This window comes from Schistocerca nitens, chromosome 1 (assembly GCF_023898315.1).
Source record: "Schistocerca nitens isolate TAMUIC-IGC-003100 chromosome 1, iqSchNite1.1, whole genome shotgun sequence".
In the NCBI taxonomy this organism is placed as follows: domain Eukaryota; kingdom Metazoa; phylum Arthropoda; class Insecta; order Orthoptera; family Acrididae; genus Schistocerca; species Schistocerca nitens.
In genome coordinates, this window is record NC_064614.1 from 569,473,741 (window position 1) to 569,493,976 (window position 20,236).

The 20,236-nt window shown below is 41.1% G+C and overlaps 1 protein-coding gene across 2 annotated transcripts in view; it reads left to right on the forward strand.

Annotated features, from left to right (window-relative positions):
- LOC126254853 (nonsense-mediated mRNA decay factor SMG9) overlaps positions 1–20,236 on the forward strand; it is a 127,621-nt gene that overhangs the window by 77,772 nt on the left and 29,613 nt on the right. For both annotated transcript variants that reach the window (XM_049955345.1, XM_049955344.1), the window contains 2 exons: positions 3,875–4,022; positions 11,382–11,529. In XM_049955345.1, coding sequence (XP_049811302.1) covers positions 3,875–4,022; positions 11,382–11,529 — 296 coding nt within the window. The remainder of the gene's footprint in view (positions 1–3,874; positions 4,023–11,381; positions 11,530–20,236) is intronic.

A 20,236-nucleotide genomic window follows, 5' to 3' on the forward strand; every position in this document is an offset into this window, starting at 1 on the left:
TGGATAATTGTGGATTAATGTGTTTAAATGATCTTCATCAAACTGTGAAGGTCTTCTGAACATGGAGCCGCTAATGTCAAAATGCTCCTCCTCAAAATGAGTAAACCATTTCCTTGCCATGCTCTCTTTCCAGTAACAGTATCCTTATACACAGCACAAATGTTTCTGGCTGTCTCCGCTGCTGTCACTCCTCTATTGAACTCAAATAGAAAAATACGCAGAAATATTGTGATTTCTCTATTTGGCTCTCCATTTTCTAGCATCCATAGCTCCACTCACTATCTCCAGGTGACAAAATGACAATATGTAAACCAAAATAGCAACAGTGAACTACAATTGATAAATAAATTCATAGCAGCCAGAATACCAACATGCAAAACTAAAAACAGAGTGAAGTTATGCACCAATCTCATACTAACAGAATAAATGATGTTCTGATTAAGACGAACCATACTCAATGTGACTGAAAAAGAACTCAGGTCAATCATGTTTACAAAAAAAGGTAAAAACTAGATACACAGGATTACAGAGCAACAGCTCTGATATCAAAGTGTTTGCTGCTCCTAGCACATATTCTAAGCACAAACATCATGAGGTTCCTGGAGAAAAACGGACTTCTCTCAAAGAATCAGCACAGATTTAATAAAAGCCCCTTGTGTGAAACTAAATCTACATCCACAGCTTTTGAAAGTCTCTTTGGGTTTACTGACGGATCCTAAAATTAACTCGATCCAATACTCAGTGATCCAACTGTTCATCGTCTTCAGGATAATGCTGCTGCTGCTGCTGTGGGGTCCCACTGAGAACTGATCAGTTCTCGGTGGCACTCAGAAGCGGCAGCAGCAGCATTGTCCTGAAGATGATGAACAGTTGGATTGCCAAAATATTGAATCGATTTGATTTTAGGACTCAGCAGCAAACCCAAATCCTCTGAGACTTTCAAGACTTATTATGCTGGGAAAGACTAAGAAGTCATACATTTACAGCTACTTATGTACTCTACAAAACACTGTGAAGTGCATGGCAGAGAGTACATCCCACTGTAGCAGTTATTACAGCTTTTTCCAATTCCATTCTCATATGGAGTGCAGGAAGAATAGCTGTATCCATATGTGCTGGAATTAGTCTGATCTTGTCCTCACAATCCCTACCGGAGCGAAAGTATACATATATTTTCAAGAATCTACCAATTCAGTTTCCTCAGCATCTCTGTGACACTCTCCCACGGGTGAAAGAAACCTATGACAATTCCTGCTGCCCTTTGTATATATTCAGTATCCCTTGCTAGTCCTATTTGGTATGGGTCCCACGTACTTGAGTGGTATTCTAGGATGGGTTGCAGAAGTGATTTGTAAGCAATTTCATCTGTAGACTGTTTGCATTTCCGTAGTATTCTGCCAATAAACCGAAGTGTGGCACCTGCTATACCTGTGACTGAACCTATGTTACTGTTCCGTTTTGCATCCTAGAAAGTGTTACACCCAGCTATCTGTATGAGTTGACCAGTTCCAGCAGTGACTCATTCATATTATAGTCATAGGATACTATGTTTTTCATTTTGTGAAGTGGACAGTTTTGCATTTCTGAACCTTTAAAGCAAGTTTCCAATCTTTGCACCACTTTGAAATCTTATCAAGATCTGACTGAATATTTATGCACCTTCTTACAGATAGTACTTTGTTGTAGAAAACTGATCATCTTTGAAAAGTCTGAGTTGTTATTGCCATGGAAGAGCTCATTTGTTCCAGATTCCTCATTATGTTTGAGCACAGAATATGTTCTAAGATGTCACAGTAAACAGATGTCAAAGATGTGGGATGGTTGTTTTGTGGATCGTTTCTGCTACCTTTCTAGCAAATGGGTGTGACCTGTATTTTTTTCCAACTACAGGACACAGTTTTTTGTTCAAGGCATCTGCAACAGATTTGTAGTGCCATCATAATTTTTTGGGCATTGCTGTGGAAAATGGCAGCTCAGACACAACAATTGAAGAAGCCATAAGCAGCCAGCTGACGCCATAGCGTTGATATGCTGGCTGCAGAATTGAGGCTGTTTGTGCACTGCAAGGCACACCAGCCTGAGCACTAATCCTGTTGATGCAGAGGAGAGGCTCTTGAAGGATGGGTCAAGCAGTTTTTACTCTGTCAAACCACAGATTTGTAATTCGTTTGTGGCTGGAAGCTGTACATTGACACGACCAGTATAAATAAGCTTCAATCCTCACAGAGGTATCATCCTGCAGCAGCTACTATGATGAGAGGACTATGCTAGGTACCAAAGTGCAATGGGTGAGCTAACAGCCATCCCAAGTTTGAGCTTCCGCCACTCCCAGACTGTCTTCTAGCACAAGTCGTCCTCACTACTCGTGGTGCCTTCTATAGGTGAGCTGCCTCCAGGCTTACTTCAGCAGCAGCCAGTCTCCTGCCCTGGGGGACAGCAGATTGAGTTCGTGGTGGTACAGCTGCCACACTCCTATACTGGTGGGGGTAACCTGGCACCTTGCCCCTTCACTCGCAGGGGCAAGTTCCTCTCCTGGAGGCTGTGATCCCCTGCAAGAGTCCCAGCAGGCTTCTATGCCATTGGCACCTTTTGCGAGAAGCCACACCTTGCCCTGTCTAGGGCACCTGCTGCCAAGTGGGCTTCTGGGCATCAGCATTCATGGATACAGACATCACCGTCAGCTTCTTGGCCAAAAGCTGGCAATTGCAGCACAACAAGAGTAAACCATGCCAAGTGCAAAAGGGGGCATCGCTGCCACATTGCAGTGCTGCGAATGTACTAACATGTATCTCAATGAAATGTTTAACTTCATGATGTTGTTTTTGTGAGATAACAATGGCTGCACCCTCGCCATGATTCGTTGCCGCAACCCACCCTGCACATAAGTGGTTCTTTACCTTGGGTCATTTCAGATTATATTTAAAAGAGGGGCTATCATGGGCAAAAATTCAGTATAGAATCTGATAGGAATTATGTCAGGCCTTGGAGCTTTTGCTCAATTTTAATGATTTTGGCTGTTGCTCAATGCCACTGACACAAACACTTGTTTCAGTCATTTATCACTGCTATGAGGATTAAATTGGGGCAATTCTCCTGGATTTTCTTTTGTAAAGGAACATTTAGAAACAGAATTAAGTATTTCTGCTTTTACTTTGGTACCCTCAATCTCAGTTCCTGCCTTGTCTGAGAGTGTATTGACACTAACTTTAGTGCCACTAATAGCCTTTACATATGACCAGAGTTTCTTCAGCTTTTATGAAAGATCATTTGACAATATTCTGCTATGGTAGTCATACAAAGGTTCATGCATTGCTTTCTTGGCAGCCAAATGCATTTCATTCAGCATATCTCTATCTGTAGCCATACACTTTGTTTTACATCTATTATGCAGTAATCTCTGGTTCTTTAGAAGTTTCTTTACAGTGACTGTATACCATGGAATTTATTGTGACCAATTTTCTATGATTCTTCCCCACATGAAGTCATCCATATGTTGTCTCCGGGCAATGTTGTAGTTAAGAACACTACCCCAGTGCACCAAAACCTCTCACTAATTTACACCCATTGTCTTTTCCCATTCCTTCATCTGCCTTGTGTTGTGGGACCAGCCCCATTTGGTGCTGTAGTCACACGTGGACACACGTCCATCTCACACCATGTGACACCCAGCTATCCGTACATGACTGGAAGACTTCTGGCAGCATACTCGAAAACTTTTGTTCATTTCCAGAAAATAATTAGTGTGTTATGTTACTTTATCTATCTCGTCCTTAAGTTTTTCAGAACAGTGTATTTATCATTATAAATGAAAATTAAATGTTTCAGTTAATATTTTCTTATACCTCTAGTGCAGTACTGATTTTTATATTTCTAGGTTTATACAGACAGCAGAGATGCTCAAACCTTCAACAACAGTCTTCAATGCTGATGATGAGCTAGTAGAATATTATCCTCATCTCTTGCTAGTTCATACAAAAACATCCCCAGATGATTATAATCCAGGGAATGTAAGCCTGATGCAGGTAATAATCAATTTATTCATGTGCCACTCACAAAACTTTCTGAATCTAGTTTGTACTTAAATAATGGATCAACCATGAATCAGAACTACACTGTGTGTGTGTGTGTGTGTGTGTGTGTGTGTGTGTGTGTGTGTGTTTGTGTGTTTCTATTTAATTAATTTTTTTGTATCTCAAAAACTGTTTATTTTGAGAAATCTTTGTTCTTGATTCTTTTTGAATATCTAAGATTTTTCTTTAATTTCCCCAATCCAATGAATGCTTGTAATTTGTATTTGGTAGGTCATATGGAGTGTATTGATTTCAGTGGCAGTATTCCCATTCAGACTGAGATTACCATCCCTTGTTCTAAATCACCTCAAAAAGATTCAAGAAGAATAGATCAGTGATGCTAATACAACTGAAGAAACATGAGAGACTACAGTAGGATTGCCATTTTGGGCATTTGCCACACAGAAGTGAATGTTTTGGCAAGAACTATACACTATTTACATGTAGGTTTGAGCAATGTGTAATGATTGTGTCTTTGTGAATATGAACCAAAAAATATGTAAAATACGTGATAAACAGAAATTTTCATCAAATATCAGAGATTTACAAGGACGAGGTATTTAGTGGCTCATTAGTCCGTAAATGGATGTGAACTTTTAATTGAGTATATAAAAATGTATGTTAAGTGCTATCAGAAGTGAGTGAGAATTGGGTAGGACAGATTGAGAGAATATACTGTGTTCCACTTATCAGCTTTACTTCTGCCAGTACCTGGTCTCCTACATTCCAAATTTTACAGAAGCTCTCCTGTGAACCTGCAGAACTAGTACTCCTGAAAGAAAGGATATTGCGGAGACATGGCTTAGCCACAGCCTGGGGGATGTTTCCAGAATGAGATTTTCACTCTGCAGCGGAGTGTGCGCTGATATGAAACTTCCTGGCAGATTAAAACTGTGTGCCCGACCGAGACTCGAACTCGGGACCTTTGCCTTTCGCGGGCAAGTGCTCTACCATCTGAGCTACCGAAGCACGACTCACGCCCTGTACTCACAGCTTTACTTCTGCCAGTACCTGGTCTCCTACCTTCCAAATTTTACAGAAGCTCTCCTGCGAACCTGCAGAATTAGCACTCCTGAAAGAAAGGATATTGCGGAGACATGGCTTAGCCACAGCCTGGGGGATGTTTCCAGAATGAGATTTTCACTCTGCAGCGGAGTGTGCGCTGATATGAAACTTCCTGGCAGATTAAAACTGTGTGCCCGACCGAGACTCGAACTCGGGACCTTTGCCTTTCGCGGGCAAGTGCTCTACCATCTGAGCTACCGAAGCACGACTCACGCCCGGTACTCACAGCTTTACTTCTGCCAGTACCTGGTCTCCTACCTTCCAAACTTTACAGAAGCTCTCCTGCGAACCTGCAGAAGTAGCACTCCTGACAGAAAGGATATTGCGGAGACATGGCTTAGCCACAGCCTGGGGGATGTTTCCAGAATGAGATTTTCACTCTGCAGCGGAGTGTGCGCTGATATGAAACTTCCTGGCAGATTAAAACTGTGTGCCCGACCGAGACTCGAACTCGGGACCTTTGCCTTTCGCGGGTAAGTGCTCTACCATCTGAGCTACCGAAGCATGACTCACGCCCGGTACTCACAGCTTTACTTCTGCCAGTATCTCGTCTAATCTGCCAGGAAGTTTCATATCAGAGCACACGCCGCTGCAGAGTGAAAATCTCATTTTGGAAATATCCCCCAGGCTGTGGCTAAGCCATGTCTCCGCAATATCCTTTCTTTCAGGAGTGCTAGTTCTGCAGGTTCGCAGGAGAGCTTCTGTAAAGTTTGGAAGGTAGGAGACGAGGTACTGGCAGAAGTAAAGCTGAGAGTACCGGGCGTGAGTCGTGCTTCGGTAGCTCAGATGGTAGAGCACTTGCCCGTGAAAGGCAAAGGTCCCGAGTTCGAGTCTCGGTCGGGCACACAGTTTTAAGTTTCATAGTTACAAATTGTTGGATCATGTTGTTAGTGAGGAATGGGACATTGATGTGGTCCTTGATAAGTAAAATGAAAAGCAAGTCTGTGGAGTAAAAGTACTCATGTTGTCAAAAAAGACAATGCTGTGACAATGTATTGGAACATAGATCATAAGTATTGTGTTTTTGCGGCAGGCAGTGAGTGTTGATTATAAAATGCATGCCCAAATCCAATATTATTTACACAAATGTGTCGTAGAATTGTGTGCCGCAGTCAGTATAACCATGTTTTTGAAAACATTCATCAGATGCACAATAATGCTTAGCTGTATACCATACATGTATTGGAATAATTATTCATAACCATTGGAGGCAGAACTTTCATTATTCTGATAAAAATGCAGATCTGAGTGTCAAAAGTTCGTATCTCTGGAATGAAATTTTCACTCTGCATCTTCTTGGAAGATGAAAACTTTATACTGGATCGAGGCTCAAACTCAGGACATTTGTCGGCAAGTTATCTACAAACTGAGCAACTCAGGTATGACTCATAACCCATCCTCACAGTTTTAACTCCTCTAATACCTCGTCTCCTACCTCCCTACCTGCAGAGTGAAAATTTAATTCTGGAAACAAGCCCCAGGCTGTTGCTTAGCCATGTCTTTGCAATATCCTCTCTTCCAGGAGTGCTAGTCTTGCAACGGTCACAGGAGAACTTCTGTGAAGCCTGGAAGGTAGGAGATTAAGTACTGGTGAACTTAAAGCTGTGAGGATAAGTCATGAGTCATGCTTGGGTAGCTGAATCAGGAGTGCATTTGCTCATGAAAGGGTCTGAGTCTCGGTCTGGAACACAGTTTTAATCTGCCAGGAAGTTTCATCTTGTACCTCTGTCTGCATCTTATATCATTCCTTGCTGGATAACCTTTCCGTGATGATAAAAAATGAAAGAAACTGTCACTAGTAGTTCTAAAATGTCTGGGAGGGTGCAAAGCAGCAGTGAAACGTCACACCAATCCAAATGACTTCTTTAGCCCCCACCTAATCATCATGGACGAGTGCTGTGTGCATCACTATGACACCAAGACAAGGAGCAAAACAAGCAATGGGTACATGTGGATTCACAAGCAGCAAAGACATGAAGGCCCAACCATCATCAGGCAAATTGATTCTGAGTATTTTTTGTGAGTGCCATGATGTAATGATAACAGACTATGCTCACAAGGGGCAAAACGTCACAGTAGCATGCTCCTGAAATCTCCTGATGACGTTACGGAAGGCTATCAAGATGAAGGGTTATTGAAAGCTGTCCAAGGGGTTGCTTTTGCTCAACAATAATTCCCCAGCTCTTACTGCAAAGCACACAGTCTTTTCTCCTCATGTTCTTTTGACCTGGCACCCATCAACTTTTCTCTCTTTCCTAGTATGGAGAAACCATTCATGTAGCAGGCATTTCGAGAACAAGGTGATTTTTGCGATGGAACGTTTCCTGAACAGCCTTGACATAGATTTCCACAGCTGAGATCTCCATCAAGTAGTCCATCATTGCAAAAGATGTGCTGCATTGAACGGTGAACATGTAGCATGACTAACACTATCATCATGTTTCACGGTCTCAGCCTAATTTTTTGTGGTGATGATTAAAACTTTATGACAATCTCTCAGAAGTGGGTGGAATTAATGAAAAGAAGCAGTCTTTGAGATACTGAAATCCCTGCACTGGATGTTAACCTGATCGCAAATATTGATGAGCCCAGTCCTTGCAAGATACGATGTGATGTCTCAGCTAAGGTTTGCTACCTATATGGCCACCTAAGAATTTTGAACAATATGCTCACTGTGTCTGCTGATGTCCATGTGCAATAACAGTCTTCTGGGAGCTTTTATGGTCAGAATGGAACTAGATGTAATCAGTTTTATATAGGTTTATTGCTAGTGGATGTACTGTAAACCACTTCTGAATATTAGTAAGCAGTTGGTTGTCCGTGGTATTTTAAGTTAGCAAATATTTTGCTGTCAGTCACAATGCTCATTTTGTTGCTAAACATTGCAAACTTATGTGCTTTGTTGGAGGACAAAGATAGCTGTTAACATAAATGATAAATAGTAGGGGACCAACGACAAATCCATGTGGGACTGAAAAAAAGTACCATTCCACAGTCAGATTACCCTTCCATCAGTTTGTTTACATCTAAAACTACTGTTTGCTGACTGTCCTGCAGGTAAGAATTTAGTTAGTTATCCACATGTCATCTGAATCTGAAGTGACCTGTTTTTTCAAGAAATATCCTATGACCAGCACAGTTGGAAGCTTTTGGAAAATCTCAGAATATACAAATTGGCAATGCCTGCTTGTTTAGGCATTCCAGCTCATCATTTTTGAATGAATTTATGGCTTCAGTTGTAGAGATGGCTTTTTGAAACTTGTATTGGTTTTTACTAGTAATGTTTAAGCTGTCAAGAGGTCTCATAATCATGGAATACAGCTATGCTTCAAGGACTTAGATAATACTGCAAGAAGGTGGATAGGACAATAATTTGTAACATTTGCAGCATCACCTCTTTTTAAAGGGGCAGCACCAATCTGACTATTTATTACCTTACATATAATTTTGATTTTATTGATACAGTTATTTATTTTTCAGCTTAAATACAAACTTTGAGATATATTAATAACCTGACTTAGTATTTTGCAATACTTTTTGTAGTGATTTAGCTATGCTGGATTGTCTGAAATTGTTGCTCTGGTATTCACATCCTACTTTCTTATATGTGAAGTCTGTATTCTTGTATTCTTCCCTGACTTATTTGTGGATTCTTTGGTTTGTACCCTGCACATCCTTTTTGAAAAAAAGTGCATTCAAGTATTAATGCCATTTAATCACTGAAGAAATAGTACTTGGAACTGGTATTGTGTTCATCATATGCAAGCATCCAATATGCATCTTGTATATATGATTTAAAGGCTTGGATAGTTTCCTCAGTTATCCTCCATATTATGTTCCAGTAGGCTCAGTTAGATTCTTCCTAATATCTACATAATTAATAATGAGTTTTAGTCCATTGTGATTAGAAAGACATTTCAGAACTTGACTAACACTTACATTAGCTGTATATACAGTGTCAATTCGTGTACCACAGTGTTACATTATGGTATACAATTTGGCCGTGGAAGTAAGGTTAAATGTGGACATCAAATTTTCTGAGTCTGATCTGCCACTGGAATGTGTGAGAAAATTGACAACAAAATACCCAAGAATCATCACACCTGTCACATCTATACATGCACACAAGTAGTGTGTCTAATTGCTTCAAAAAGAGGCTAAAATGTCTTGAAAGTGTCTCATACACTATTACATTCAGTAAATAAGAGTATTTGTATGCTATATGGCATACACTTCGAAATGTTGCTCTTTGTGCACTACACTTGTTACTGTTCCTGGCATAAATAGCAACACCATCTGTTTCTTCAGTTTTTGTACAGAATGAAGTTGTCATGTTGGAAGTATTTAGTGCTAATTTTCCTAGACCATGAGTAACGTGTTGCTCATTGAAATGTAGAATATGGGTGCAATCAAAATCTTCTTGAACATTGACATCTATTGTAAGTTCATTGAGATTACTGCAAATGCTTCTAATGTTCTAAACAAAACTCTCGATTAGTGACTAGAGAGGGGTATTTGTATTATTTTTTCTTGTCAACCATTTGTTGAAATTGCCTGTTAGCATGTAGTGGAAGAATGGTAAAAAGTTTCATTACACTGTTTTCTCATTAGCCACCTGTCCAAGATAGCTTGCCTTTTTCTAAAAAGTTTCTTGACTTTTGACGAGCCATCTGTTCAAAACATGTTTACTGTTGAGACACTTGTTACCTAAATTAATTAAGTTTTTTCTGTGCCTTGTAAGGTGAAGGCTATGATTAGTGTGAAGTTCACCACTAAATTTCTGTATATCTGTCAACTAAAAATTTGAAAAACTATTGGAGATACCTGAAAAATGTTTTCTTTGCGATTATTACTGCCCTGTCAACACATGGAGTTTGAATTACATCATACTGTGGAGCATGTCAAAAACTGCATTTGTATGTTTCAGTTTTGTGGAGCTTTTCTTAAGGCATTAACAGCATGGAAACCTTCATTGATAATGACATCATTTTAACAACCACAGATGACAAAAGAGTCATCCTTCATAAACCTGAGGACAACTTTCTCCAACAACTGAGTAGTTTCAATGTCTTTAACTTTGATTATATGCACATCACATGTCACAATCTTACATTTTATAATCATTGAGTTTTCATTGCAGTTTCATTTTGATGTTGCACAAGACAAGGAAATTTGAGGAGCTCTGCTGTTGTGTTTCTTTTTACCTTTATCATCTAATGTCCCATGAAAAGTGGGGGAGTAAATTCACTTTACTATCTAAGTAGTGGCATCTTGGGTACCACTTCTATTTGGATGAAACCTAGTAAAGTACTGCAATGTTCAAACTAGACTTTGAGTTGTGAACAGGTTTATCTATTTTCTTGACTTATTACATACTTTTTAACATTCTGATATAGTGATGTAGATAATAATAGCAGCATAGGTTACTGAAGCTGCACTGAGGAAAAAAAGTTGATTGAAAAGAACAACTTTTCAATGCAGATCCCATGGATTCTACCATATTACACAATTCCACCAATTTTATCACTATATTGACTGTTTGACATAATAATGTGTGGTAGATATATGTTGGAAATGAAGGTTAATTATGTAATTTTACAACATAATACATGTACTACAAATGCTATATTATATATTATTTTAATTTTAGTAAGAGTTTCCAGAAATACTATTTGGGAGTATAGGTGGAGGGAGGAGAAAATACTGTGCCAGGCATTAGTGCAGTACTTTTGGAAATTTGACTGTTTGTACCGACTGTAATTTAGACAGTGTAAAAAAAAAGAGGGAGGTTAGTAGCTCAAGGCATAAATAAATGAATTGCATACAAATAGCCTAGATCCATAAAATAGACAGTAATATCTGTTCTCTCATGTTTGAGTGAAGCATCTCTGTATAAAGTAAATCTGTCATCAAATTGAAGGTTGGCTTGAACATCACAGTGCTTTACTAGATGTGGCTCTTTAGCTAATGGTATGCCATTGCCTCCCCCTGACATTTGAACTGACTTATTGTGCCATTGGTAGAGAGACATACGATATAATGTGAACTCCAAACTGTGGTGCAACTGGGAATTTTTCACATTAATAAACATTACCAGAGGTGAAATAAGTGATAAATGACACAGGAAAATTCTAGAGTGACTCGGATTGAACCCCTAATCTTGGTTCTGTTTTCTAGCACTGAGCTACTGAACAGAAAAGAATATTGAAAATTAAAGACCTACATACACATTTTTTTTTGTTTCAGGATGTATACAGCCAAACCTTTGCCAGGTCCAATTTACAATTGCAGAGTGGCCTGGGTATTGCTAATGGAAGCGTCATCAATATACTGTCTCCTGAGGTCTGTGGGGAACCAATCAACATGTTTCTTCTGCCAGATCTTGGTGAAGAAGGTAATACTTTAATTATGAAGGCTGTGTCAAAAAAGACTTTACAACTATGAAAATTCATATTGATTTAGTCATTTAACTTGCAGAAATAGTTTTATTGTCATTTTATAGTGAATATATCAAGTTTCAGTGTGACTTCCACTGGTCATGTGGTGCACCTACCATCTGAAGCAGATTTATTGCCAAACTTGGTGCAGCATGTCAGGCATGACTTGTTCAATTGCAAGACAGATTCTAGCTCTGATCTCTGGTAGAGAAGCCGATAAGGGTGGTAACAAACATGGTATCATTGATGAATCCTCAAAAGAAAAAGTCAAATTTTTCGGTCCAGTAACTGTGGGGGGCCATGCAATTGGTGCCCTCTTGGCCTGGAAAGCGAACATTTAGGAAATCCCGGACTTTAGAGAGGTAGTGTGGAGTTCTACATCTTGCACGATTTGTGTTCTCAATTCTTGGTCATCAGCATTAGGTTTTCCAGCATATCTGAGCACACTAATCCAAAACACACAGTGAGCATGCTTGGGCATGTTAGAGGCAATCGTCTTTGCTGCAACTGCCGCTACCACTTGAGACACAAAATTCTGTACTAGGGTACTACATGAATCAAAACTTGATGTATTTTCCTTCAGGATGACACCAAGACTAAGGCTGTAAGTCATATGAATAAGTTTGTATGAATTTTCAAAGTTGTGAAGTCCTTCCTGATACACCCAATGTAATGATTCTGTCCTTCATAGCTTATTCCGAGGACTCCAAATGGTTCCCAACTATGAACTGTTTTTTTCCCTAAGAAAGTGTCTGCCTGCTTAGCTGAGTGGTAACATGTTTGCGTGTCATGCAGTGGGCCCGGATTTGATTCTTGGCCAGGTTGGAGATTTTTCTCTGCTTGTGGACTGGGTGTTATGCTGTCATCATCATCATCATCTCATCATCACTGACACGCAAGTCATCCAATGTGGCGTCACCTGAAATAAGACTTGCAACCCAGCGACCAAACTTCTGTGGATAGGGCCTCCCAGTCGACAGTGCCACACAATCATTTCATTTCCATAAGAAAGAGAAATCACAGGTCGCTGTTTGGCATGCTTAAGCTCTTTTGTGTTCAGGAACATGAATGTGGTGTAAAGAGTTCCATACAGCACTGCCCTAGGCCACTTCTCTTAAATTCTTTAAAAAATCTGTTGAATATGTATTCCAGTTTAGCAATCAGTAGTTACTGTCATATTTATTATGATGGTGCACAGCAAAGTACCATTGTTCTACTCATTGATATCTGCATCTGTATTGAATAAGCATAACCAGAAACAGCCATATATACAGCTGTTTCCTTGTTTGTGGGTCAGATTTTACACTCCAGTTTTTGTTGCTAGTGAACCAGTGCATGGGGAGCTGAGTAATAATAGTTGATAGCATACTGAAGGATGTAGGCATCCAAATTCTATTAAAATTAAACATGAATTTTGACAGTTAAAATCTTAATATATTCAGCAGATAGAATGCAAGGGGCACATCCTAGGGAAGGTACATTAGCCACAAACCACCTGGAAGAGCCATTGCAGCTGTACGGAGATGGACTGAAGTCTAAAAAGTAGGAAAGGAGCAAGAGGAAGAAGCACATCCTGCCAGCCTGGAAACCAAGTTCAGAAGGACCAAGCTCCTCTTACTGGCTGCTATGACCATGTCACTGCAGACAGCACATGAGTCACTTCCCACACATCCTATGGTTGCCTACAGATATTACTTGGAAAAGTGTTGCCTGTCAGCAGCCCCAACTAGAATTAACTGCTTCTAGCCTTAAACACAGGGTGACTTTGGCATTTAGTCCATCGGAAAGTGTGCCAGGTATAGACTGCAAAACCAGTAGTGAGATTGTTTTTTAATTATGTGTGAACTAGTCCTAGTAACCCACTAAGTGCATGGTAGCTTGTATAAAGCTTCCCCATTCCATGGAACTGGTGACTACATTGACGAAAGATTATGACACACTCATGTAGAGATGTGTTGTCCAAATTGGGGACCTAAAGATCACAGAACAGCTGGGGGTAGGATGAAGTTACAATTCCAAAGAACCATGAGGTGGGGAGGCTTACTGCTGGGGATATTAAGTGTATTCAACAATCCTATAATTTAGTCAAAAAGATGGTATAATTAGTAACGAGTTAAAAGATAATGGTTATTTCTTGCTTGTGCAGAGGTTTGGGGCCCCGTGTAATGGTAGTGTGGTTTGATGAGTCCCGGCGATGAGGAGACCGGATTGCAGGTTTAGGACACTTGTGTAACAGGTATTAGGTAATGTCACGGAGCCGTCACACACAAGGGGGCCTTGTTTACTGTGGACTAGACCCTTTTTCAGTACTTAAGCATCGAAACCACATATAGAGAATGCAATGTCTTTAGTAAATTATAGATTGTTCAAGTTGGAGAAAAATTTGCATTTTCGTGTCACAAAACTAAAATTTGTAAAACAATTTAAGTAAATTAATCCTCAAAAATTGCAAATATATTATGTTATAATACAATTTGTGTCTGCTGTCTCAGATTAATTATGCCGAATAAGATGTGGAGTGAACAATAAAAATTCCTTGTAACATGTTGTGGGATGAGGACAGTGATAAACGCTATACTATATTTGGACATAACCTTAAAAATAATTGCTGCAATAAAATATAGTTCTGTGTCCTCTCACGGAATTACCCAATGATGAAAAATATGATCCATGTGCAAGTAGCTCTGTGAAATAAACAATAGTGTAGACATTTATTGCAATATTAAGTATTTTCAGCAATATTTGGGGGTGGTAGATGGAGGGGGGGGGGGGGAGGGAGAGAGAGAGAGAGAGAGAGAGAGAGAGAGAGAGAGAGAGAGAGAGGTGAGGGGGAGGGGTGGGAGGGAGATTGTTAGTGTTCTGACTGCCTAAAAAATTCGAACCACTTGCATTTCGGGCACTCACTCAGTGCTCTGAAGGTGATGACATATTGGTGGTTCATGAATAAACTAAGCTACGAGTGTCACTCCAAAAGAAGTGCACACTATTTTTGTAAAAATACAGTTTTCATTCTGCATGTGTGAAAGTTTTACAGTGTGTAGATACATCCTTCCCACTTGTTTTCAAACTTAGTTCAACCTGTTCCTGTGAGTGTCACTGTCACAGCGTGTCTTCAAGATGGCTGCTACACTTGACGTTCATCAGAAGCAACGTGCTGTCATAGAATTCCTGTGCTGTGAAAACGAGACAGTGGAAAACATCCACATGAGGTTGAAAAAGGTGTATGGTGATGCTGCTGTCGATCGCAGTACAGTTAGCCGGCAGGCAAGCAGGTTACGTGATACTGAGAATTGTCCCACAGCGGCAGGCCTCATACTGCACACACTCCAGGCAATGTGCAGAGAGTTAATGAACTGGTGACTGCTGACAGACGCATCACAGTGAACGAATTGTCACACTACGTTGGGATAGGAGAAGGAAGTGTTTGCAAAATACTGAAAGTGTTGACGTTAAAAAAGGTTTGTGCCAGGTAGGTTCCCAGGATGTTGACAGTGGCTCACAAAGAAACAAGAAAAATGGTATGCAGCGAACTTTTGGAACAGTACGAAAATGGTGGAGGTGAATTTCTATGAAGAATTGTGACGGGTGATGAAACATGGCTCCATCATTTTTCACCAGAGATGAAGAGGCAATCAGTGGAGTGGCATCATGCAAATTCACCCAAGAAAAAAAATTTAAAACCACACCTTCCGCTGGAAAAGTTGTGGCTATGGTGTTTTTTGATTCCGAAGGACTCTTGCTTGTGGACATCATGTCAAGTGGAACCATCATAAATTCTGATGCATATGTGACGACACTGAAGAAGCTTCAAACTTGACTGAGTCGTGTTCAACCTCATCAGCAAAAGCAGGATATTTTGCTGTTGCACGATAATGCATGGCCACATGTCTGTCAAAAAACCATGGAAGCAATCACGAATCTTGGATGGACAACACTGAAACACCTGCCTTACAGTCCTGACCCTGCTTCATGTGATTATCATCTCTTTGTGAAACTGAAAGATTCTCTTCATGGAACAAAGTTTGAAGGTGATGACTCCCTTGTGCACACTGCCAAATAGTGGCTCCAACAGGTTGGTCCAGAATTTTACCATGCAGGTATACAGGTGTTGATTCCAAGATGGCATAAGGCAGTTGAGACGGATGAAAATTGTGTGGAGAAATGAAAATATTGTTCCTAAAGGATGTATCTACACACTGTAAAACTTTCAAACATGTAGAATAAAAGATGGATTTAAAAAAAAATAGTGTGCATTTCTTTTGGAGTGACCCTTGCAAAATAATGCAAGAAAGGATAGAGTAAAATACTCCATCGCACTGTACTGGGAGCCATGAGAGGGTCAAGATACTTTTGCTTCTACTTACAAGGCCAACTCAAAAATCTCTCCACCCTGCTCACTTCCTACTCCTGTCTTGGAGTACCACTGTCCATCCGCTTTACAACAACCTCCAAACCTCCTCCACATCCCCCCCCCCCCCCCCAATAGCTGACAAACCCTGTCTCGCAGACATACTACATTTACCCAACCCTCCAAAACTTCCTCCCACCACCACACAGAATCCAGAACTTAAACAGATCTGAAACACAGCCGCAAACCTTTCCTCCAGAATCCTTAGCCCCCACAGAAATATCAGTCCTTTCCAAAAGCCTCGCCTTTTGTCCCACTACCAAATTCAATCATGCAGGATTGTTAAAGACCTTCTCTCCTTCTCCCGGTCCCTACAGTGGAAAAACTCTTTCGCCACCAACCCTACCAATCAGACTCAACCAAGGACCAATGTTGAACCCTGCCTAACTCAGTTCACTCCTGCATCCAATCGTGGTCCATCCCCCCTGCCCCCAAATCTCCCCCTGAAAATAACTTTCCAGAATTTCTTAACCTTGAACCATACCTCACCATCATTCCCCAAATCCTTCAACATGCAAACTAACCTTACATCCGCTGAAAGAACCGCAGTCCACCATCTAAAAACTGATCCTGATCTTATAATCCTATTTGCGGATGAAGATTCCACCACTTTTGTTTTGAACTGCAAGGATTATCTGGCAGAAGGACTCCACCAGCTGTCAGATACATCAACCTGCAAACCTTGCCACAGTGACCCCGTTCTAGAAATCCAACAGGTTCTCCAGTCACTCCTCAAATCCTTAGGCCCATCCCAGAACCTCTCCCAGGAGCCCATCCCTCTTCTCACCCCTACCACTCCCTGCGCTCCCAACTGCTACATGCTTACTGAAGTTCATAAACCCAACCACCCAGGATGCCCCTTTGTGGCCAGTTACTGAGAGAATCTCTGCTGCTCTTGTAGACCAACACCTTCAACCTATTACCTGGAACTTACCCTCCTGTATAAAAGACATCAACCATTTTCTCCACCAACTCTCCACAGTTCCTGTCCCTTTACCACATGATGCCCTGCTCATCACTATTGATTCCACCACCTTTACATTAACATTATGCCATCGAGCGACACCATAGTGGTCTCGTGCGCGAAATAGCGGTCAACGGCCGGCGACACCAGAGTGGTGTCGTGAGCATAGTATCGTGCAGTGGCCGGCGACAGCACATTAGTATCTTTTGCATTATGTTGATGTTTTGTTTAGGTAACAATAAGTTACACACATCAACAAGTTTTTTGTTTTTATAAGTAGTTGTGCCCTTTCATAATGGCAGACGAAAGAGACAATACGATTATTTACGATGAATGTGTGAACATCTTGTCTGACGTTCTGGACGACTTGGCCAATTGGGAACAAGACATTGGATATTGAAAAAATGAAAGTGAAGCAGAAGCGTTGGAAGATAGTGAAATATGTCCAGGAAGAATTCAGCAAACTCTACGCTTGCCAACTGATTCAGTTGATTCAGACAAAGAAGACAGTGCACAGTGCTTAGACTTTGATTTACTGAGAACCAATAATAAATTTGAAGGATCTTCAGGTCCAAACATATTTCCCAAAGATACAGAGAGTGTCGAGGATATCATAAAATTATATATTAGGAACAATCTATTTGAATATATTAGCAACGAAACCAACAAGTACTACAGTCAAAATTGCAATAGAAGAAAACTGAATAAAAAATGCCAAATTTGTCGACATTACGGCACCCGAACATAGAAAATGGTTTGGGCTTGCTATCTGTATGGGAATTGTAAAAAAGGCAAGGATCAATAATTATTGGTCAATGAATAGATAGACACACCGATTTCGCAAAACTATGTCCCGCATGCGATTCAGTCAAATATTATCATTTTTACATTTTTCCGACAACAACAATAAACTGGATAATCCCGACTGGCTTTTCAAAATGCAATTCGTAATTGATTATTTTTCCAAAAAGTTCAAATAAACAAATATTTGACCAAAGAATTTTTGTATTTATTTACTTATGAATATCTTCGAAATTCCACAAAAGTAGGGGCACAGGGTTGACAACTTATGAGAACTAACTATGAGATTAGTATCACTTAACAATTTATAATCTCCCGATAACGTCAAGAACGGCCGGCGACAAACCAAGTAATCTGAATTAGTGCTGCCGGCACCAGGTGAATCAGTTTGTACGAGATGCGTGGATGGCAACGTGTTAACATCGCTAATGCCCATGGCTTTACCACCATTAAACACTACCTTTCCCAATGCCTGACAGATTCCAAACCAACCATCTCCTTCATAGTCGTCATGACCAACTATATCCTCACCTACAATTTTGTCTCCTTTGAAGGCATTACCTACAAACAAATCTGGGGTACGACTGTAGGCACCCACATTGCACCATCCTATGCTGATCTATTCGTGGTCTATCTTGAGGAATCCTTCCTAAACACCCAGAATCCTAAACCCCTCACCTGGTTCAGATTCATTGATAACGTCTGTGTAATTTGTATTGAGGATGAGGACACCCTATTCAGATTCCTCCAGAACCTCAACTTCTCCCTCATGTGCTCCATCTGGTCTTACTCAACCCAACAATCCACCTTCCTAGATGTTGACGTCCACCTCAAAGATGGTTACATCAGTACGTCCATTTGTATCAGACCTACTAACCACCAGCAATACCTCCACTTTGACAGCTGCCACCCATTCCATACCAAGAAGTCCTTTCATACAGACTAGCCACTCGTCGTCATTACATCTGCAGTGACGAGGTCCCTCTTGAAATATACCGAGGGCCTCACTGAAGCCTTCACAGACCGTAATTATGCTCCCAAACCTGTACAAAAACAAATCTCCTGTGCCTTATCTTTCCAATCTTTCCAGTTTCCCACCACCTCACAAAGTCCCACCGTCCAGCCACAGGAGAACATTCCCCTTGTAACTCAGTACCACCCAGGACTAGAGCAAATGAATTACATTTCGACTACTTCCTGTCATGCCCTGAAATGAGAAATTCCCTGCCCACTATCCTTCCCACCCCTCCCACAGTGGTATTCCACCGTCCACCGAACCTACATGCTCGTCCTTACACAACCCTGCTCCCAACCCCTTACCTCATGGCTCCTACCCCTGTAATAGACCTAGATGCAAGACCTGTCCCATACATCATCCTCCCACCACCACCACCACCACCACCACCACCACCACCACCACCACCACCACCACCTACTCCAGTACAGTCTCAGACATCACCTATCTCATTAATGGCAAGGCTACCTGTGGAACCAGTCATGTGATCTACAAGCTAAGCTGCAACCACTGTGCTGCATTCTATGTGGGCAAGACAACCAACAAGTTATCTGTCTGCATGAATGGCCACAAACAAACTGTGGCCAAGAAACAAGCACACTGCCAAATATACATCCTTCATTTCAATAACTGCTTCACAGCCCGTGCCATATGGATCCTTCCCACCAACACCAGCTTTTCTGAATTGCGCAGGTGAGAACTTTCCTTGCAATATATCCTATGTTCCTGTAACCCTCCTGGTCTCGACCTTCATTTAGTCATTGTCCTCTCCCATCTAGCCCCTTCTATGTTCCCATTCCAGCACTACACAGCCCTCATACCTCCATCACACCCAGTCTTTTTATTTCTCTCATTTTACGCTATCTCCCCCCCCACCCCCCACTCTGCTCCCCTCCATGTAACCTCGTGACTGCACATAGCTGCCCTACCCTCTTTCCACCTTGTTCCTAAGTGGTCCCCAACAGCACGTCACTGTTTGCCACCCCTATCCTACTATCCACCCCCACCCCACCCCCAACCCCCCCTCTCCTGACCCAGCCTCGTCCTTACCTCGTCCCAGTTGCCACTACCATCATGCACTAGTGTTCCTGCTCGCAGTGTGGCCTCAGTTGCCTGAGACTGCAGCCGTGTGTGTGAGTTGCATTTGCATGAGTGTGTATGTGTGTGTTTGTCATCTAATTTCGACGAAGGCCTTACTGGCCGAAAGCAATATTTATGACAGTCTTTTTGTGGTGCCTATCTGTGACTCAGCATCTCCACTATACGGTGCAACTTTCCTTTTCACAATATTGTTACATTCCATCCTGGATTTTCCATTGTTTGATTTACTTTTAATATGTAATTCTCTAAGACATCACAGTAATTGTAACAGAAGATTCCAAGAGAGTATATTGACAGTGTGGTATTGTTTCAGTTAAACATGACCTATTAGTTAGTGGTTGCTTAGTACATGCAGTCACAATACTATGGAGTGAC